The following is a 5429-nucleotide window of genomic DNA, read 5'->3' on the forward strand; positions in this document are numbered from 1 at the left end:
GCGGCGCCGAACGGGGACGAGATGGGACGGGGCGGGCGCGGCCGGGACGGCGCGCGGCGGCCTCGGGCAGCGGCGGGGGGCGCCGAGCGCGGTGTGCGTGGCGGGGCGGTGCGGGGGGCGGCCGTGTGCGAGGCGCGAGTGTGAGCGCGCGCGGGAGGCGAGCGGGCGGGCGAGCGGGCTCCGGGAGGCGAGCGGCGCCCGCGGGCGAACGGGGAAGGCGGCGGGGGCCCGAAGTTGCCTCCTCGCGGGCCCGCGTCCCCCGGCGGGGCGGGAGCCGGGGCCAGCAGCGCGGCGGCCGCGGCCCCGGGCTCCCGCGGCACCTGGGCAGCGGCCCCGCACGAGCAGCAGCGGCGGGGGCGGCGTTGGCGGCGGCGCGCGGGAAGCGAACCGGAGCTCCGGCGCGGCGCGGCGGCCGCCGGGGAGCTCGGCTCAGGTGCGCGGCGAGAGGGGCGCGGGGCCGGGGCCGGGGCCGGGCCGCCAGGACCGAGGCCGCACGCAGCGCTAGAGGGCTGGCCGGAGGATCTCCCCGGCGGACGCCTGGGTCCCCGGTCCAGCTCCCCGTCCCGGGTGGCAGCCGCGACCGGGGTCCCCCGCCGCCACCGCCGCCACCACCACCCTCCCCCCACGCCCCCGGAGAGCTGGCCTCGGGGCCCGGCCCCGCCCCCCGCCGGCCCCCCGCCCGGCCGCCCCGCCGCCCCGCCCTCGGCCCTCGATTTCCGAGGCATTGGCCGCGCCGCTGGGTGATCCCTCCGGGCTCAAGTTGCAAGGGGGCGGGCCCCGGCCGGAGGTGGAGTCTCCCGCCAATTGAAGCCTCGGCTATAAATCGAGCTCCCCGCACGGCCGAGGCCCAGATGCCTCGCCGGGCCGCCCCGCGGTCGCTGGTGGGGGAAGGCCGCGGGGCCCAGGGGGCTTCGGGGGCGGCGGCCACCATGCTCCGCTCCCTGCTGCTTCACTCCCTGCGGCTGTGCGCCCAGACGGCCTCGTGCCTCGTGCTCTTCCCGCGCTTCCTAGGCACGGCCTTCATGCTCTGGCTCCTCGACTTCCTGTGCATCCGCAAGCATTTCCTGGGCCGCCGCCGCCGCCGCCGGGGTCAGCCCGAACCCGCCGCTGAGCTTGACAGCGACGGCGAGGAGGTGCCCCCCGACGACCCGCCGGTCTGCGTGTCCGACGACAACCGCCTGTGCACCCTGGCGTCGCTGAAGGCCGTGTGGCACGGCCAGAAGTTGGATTTCTTCAAGCAGGCTCACGAGGGCGGCCCGGCGCCCAACTCGGAGGTGGTCCTGCCCAACGGCTTCCAGAACCAGCACATCCTTGACTACGCGAGGGGAAACCGCCCGCTGGTTCTCAATTTCGGCAGCTGCACCTGACCACCGTTCATGGCGCGCATGAGCGCCTTCCAGCGCCTGGTCACCAAGTACCAGCGCGACGTCGACTTCCTCATCATCTACATCGAGGAGGCTCACCCGTCGGACGGCTGGGTCACCACAGACTCGCCCTACAGCATCCCGCAGCACCGAAGCCTGGAGGACCGGGTCAGCGCGGCGCAGGTACTGCAGCAAGGGGCGCCCAGCTGCTCTCTCGTCCTCGACACCATGGCCAACTCCAGCAGCTCGGCCTACGGGGCCTACTTCGAGCGCCTCTACGTAGTCCAGAATGGCACCATCATGTACCAGGGCGGCCGTGGCCCCGACGGCTACCAGGTGTCCGAGCTGCGCACCTGGCTGGAGCGCTATGATGCGCAGCTGCGGGGCGGCCAGCCGCGTCGAGTATAAACAATCAGTGGACCGTTGACTGAACTTGGCGGGCGGTGCCTTCGAGCCTTCGAAGCCCACGTGCAAACGCCCCAAACCAAGTCAGGTTTGCCGAGGGCCCAGTGACACAGCCGTGCTGAGCCTCGGGTGGCCGGCTGAGCCCGTGTCCTCAGCCAAGCCGCCCGGAAAGCCTCTCCCGCCTCCCTGGACTCCGTGGCTGTGACCGCCCCTCCCCTGTACCTGCCTGGCTGCCTCTAACGTGACGCCACCCTTGCCTGTGTCCCCACCCCCACCCCACTGGTCCTCCCCCCACCCCCGGAGGCCCCTGCCTCTCTCACGCCCCCGCCCCAGAGATAAGAGCCAGCGTGCCTTCAGCCGGGAGCAGAGCCCCTAGCACAGAGACTTCGGCCGCGCCCGCGCACCCTCGCGCACAGCTGGGTTCCAGCAGCGCCCGCGGCTTACCCTAGTTGCCTGGCACCCACACCTGTCGCTCCCAGGGAGGGGGTGCCCTGCTGCTGCTTTTGTGTCTATTTCTTGTCCCTGGGCTGGGGGTAGGGGCTTGGGATGGGGAAGGGTGGGCAGGGTCGTCCCCCCCCCTCATTTGGGGTGCTCACGAGCCCCACTGCTGATGACGAGCTATCTCTAACTGGTCTTGACCACGAGCTGGTTCTGAACCGCAGGGGGCTTGCAGCAGCGCCGAATACGAGAGAGGGAAAGTACTCCGGGTTTCGGGGAGGAAGCCACCATAAAGGGGGAGAGAGAGGGCGTTTGGGGGGACGGTTTCGGGGCCAGAGGAAGCCAGCTTGACAGGCACTGGCGAGGTTCGCAGCGCCCCAGGAAGAGGGAAGAAGCTGGGGCGCCTGGGAAACGGGGTGTGGGTGGAGGAGTCCAGGGCGAGAGAGATGAGGGGAGAGCCTAGGGACCCCGAGTGAAGTCCTCGTCCGTAGGCAGAGCTGCTGACTGTGGGGCCAGGAGGTGGGAGGCCCCTGGTTCCAAGGCCATTTGTGAGTGTTTTGCTGGAAATACTCCCTTGTATATAAACTTCTTTTACGCTACAGTAATAAAAGCTTGAAGTAAACTGCTTTCGGGTTGCCTCTGGTCCCTTTATTTATTTTTTTTTTCTTTCCTCTGAATAGCGACAGGAATTAAACACAAATCTCTCCCTCGCGTCCCCATAGTGACCCTGGGGGGAAGGGTGGCTGGAAGGAGCCGACGCTGGCAGGGGCGCGGGAGGGCAAGGAATAAGAAAGGGGGTCTGCGGCGGTGCCCAAGGGTGTACGCACGCACGCACGCACACACCCACGGTGGGGGAGGTGGGGTCGGAAGAAAAACCGAGAAGCGGAGCGGGGCGGGGTCCTGGAGGGAGGCGGGAGAGGCAAAGGGGTCCTTGATTCGCCACCGCGCGCGCGCGCCCGCACAAGCGCATTTACTGCTGCCCCTGCAGCCGCCCGTCTAACTTCTCCGAGCGCCCGACGGTGTGGGGGAGGGGGCGGTGCGGGGGACAGAGTGGGCTACGGACCAGGTAGGACTTGGCTCCCGGCCACCTGGGGCGCCTCTGCACACCTGGCTCCAACCTGGCCCCCCTCCTGCACCTGCAGCATCGTCTCCCCCTACCCTCCAATCCCCGCCCGGCTGCTGGGGTCCGCGGGAGGTGCTACTGGCGAAGCGTAGGTTGGCGGAGGGAGGGAGGACGGGGAGGGACGGCGGGCGTGCAACGCCATCACACCAGCAGCAGCACCTACTGCGGGGCTGGAGCGGAGCGGGGTGCGCCCCCTGCCAGGACATCCCCTCCTCCTCCGCTTCGCCAAGTTCGAGCCAGACCTCACCACCACCGCCCGCGACGCGCTCGGGGCTGGGAAGTGGAGACGGGGAGCGAGACGCAAGAGCCGAGGGACTCCGGAAAGAGGAGGGTGGCAGTTGCCCGGACGGGGATTGGTGGGGAGGGGGCCGGGGCGCTCGGCACCGATCTCCGTGCACAGTCGCGCCCAGGCGCTCCCGCCCAGTCTCGGCGCTCGCCGTCTCCCCTGCGGCTCCCTGGGGGGAGGGCGACGCTGGGAGCACGGGATTAGCGCGGCTCCCACCTCCCTCTGCTAGCGACACCTGGAGCAGAACGGGGGGCGGGGGGCGGGTGCGGAAGAAAGGGCGCTGAGGCGAGAGTGCAGACCGGGAGTGGGGGGAGCGGGGCAGCCGAACTTCCCCGGGCCCGGGAGGCCAGGACCGGCCGGGTCGCGGGATGGGAAGGAGGGAGTGTCAGTGAGCGCCTGGGCGCGAGAGGCGCGCCCGTTGTGTGTGTGTGGGGGGGGGGGGGGGTCTACACCCGCGGGGGGGGGGGGGTTGCAGCAGGCGGATGGAAGAGGGAGGCCCCCGCTCCACCAACGCCGCCTCGGATTCCGCGCCCAGCCCCCACGCTGCTCCTCTGTGAAAAGTTTTTGGAACTGACACCCTGAGCTGGGATTTTTTTTTTTCTTTAAAAGTATTTAAATTGAAAAAAATAACTTTTAAGGGAAAAATTGGCACAGATGGTATTTCTGTATCTCCTCCCCTCCCCCTCCTCCCGCGCGCTTCTTCTCACCCCAAAACCCCCAGCAAGAATCCGGAGCAAGCCGCAGGGACGGGGGGGGGGGGGGGGGGGGGGGGGGGGGAGGGCCCGCCCAGAGCTCCGGCCCGCGCCGGCCCGGGTCGGGGTTTAGTGGCCTGGAGGCAGCGGAGGGCGGCCAGGGACCGCGGGGCCGCTCCTGGTCCTGGCCCGCCGCTTGGGGGTCTGTCTAGCTGGGGGCGCTGTGCGACCCCCCTTCCCCGTGGTGCCTGCGCCCCCCCGGGCCTCCTCCGGCTTCCCGGACCGAAATTCCCAGCCCTGGGCGCTCGGACCTGCCCACGCGCGGCCGGCTGGCTCCCGGCTTCAGGGGGGGATTCCGGCACCCCTCCCCCCACTTTTCTTCGTTCTCTTCTCCCTCCCACTCTCCCTCCCCTGCATCTTTCCCCTTCTCTTTTCCTTTTCCGTCGTTTCTTCCTTTCCTTTCTTCTTTTCTTCTCTCTCTGCCCTTAAAAATCTCTCCTTCTTATAAAATGTGAGTGGTGCTCATCGAGGAAAACACAGAACATTTCGGAGAAAATAACACCAACCCAAGGTAACCTCAGGGCGTGAGCACTTTGAAACATGCCTCTGGCTACCCCCACCGCTCACCACCCCTCTCCACCCCCACCCCCGCATTTGTAAATACGTATGTTAATCACAAGAGCCAGATTATCCTCTTGTAGCCTGACATTAACTTTGGACTCCCGGTACCCCTCTTTCCAGGCACCCCTCTTTCCGTGCCAATAAATAAGCCTTGAACGGCGCCCACTGCCACATCATCAGATGGACAGCCAGGGTTGGCTCCAAGGCCCTTCGTGTGTGAGGGAGGTTTCATTATTATAAACAAAAATGGGGGTGAGCTGCGCGTGCACACAGCCCCACACGACTTAGCCCACCAGCACATTCCTTACCGCGACATTGCTTCGTCAAAACACGCACATCTTTAAAGATGTCTGGTTTGCTATATTTTGCTGCACTGCCTTCTAGAAAGTCTACTTGGTTTTATTGTTTTGTGTCTTCCCAGTGCTCTCTCTTCTCTATTTTTAAGAAAAAATAGGAAGATAATACATAAATCCATTCTCAGTATTAAATTTTAAATAGAG

At 66.9% G+C, this 5429-nt stretch overlaps 1 protein-coding gene across 1 annotated transcript; it reads left to right on the plus strand.

Annotated features, from left to right (window-relative positions):
• Positions 1 to 851: 851 nt before the first annotated feature.
• On the plus strand, positions 852 to 2034 carry DIO3 (iodothyronine deiodinase 3). The gene has a single exon (XM_030319986.1). The coding sequence runs from the start codon at positions 852 to 854 to the stop codon at positions 1770 to 1772; it is 921 nt and encodes a 306-aa protein (XP_030175846.1). The 3' UTR covers positions 1773 to 2034.
• The last annotated feature ends 3395 nt before the right edge of the window (positions 2035 to 5429 follow it).

The sequence above is a fragment of the Lynx canadensis genome, chromosome B3 (genome assembly GCF_007474595.2).
Source record: "Lynx canadensis isolate LIC74 chromosome B3, mLynCan4.pri.v2, whole genome shotgun sequence".
NCBI classification, from domain to species: Eukaryota; Metazoa; Chordata; class Mammalia; order Carnivora; family Felidae; genus Lynx; species Lynx canadensis.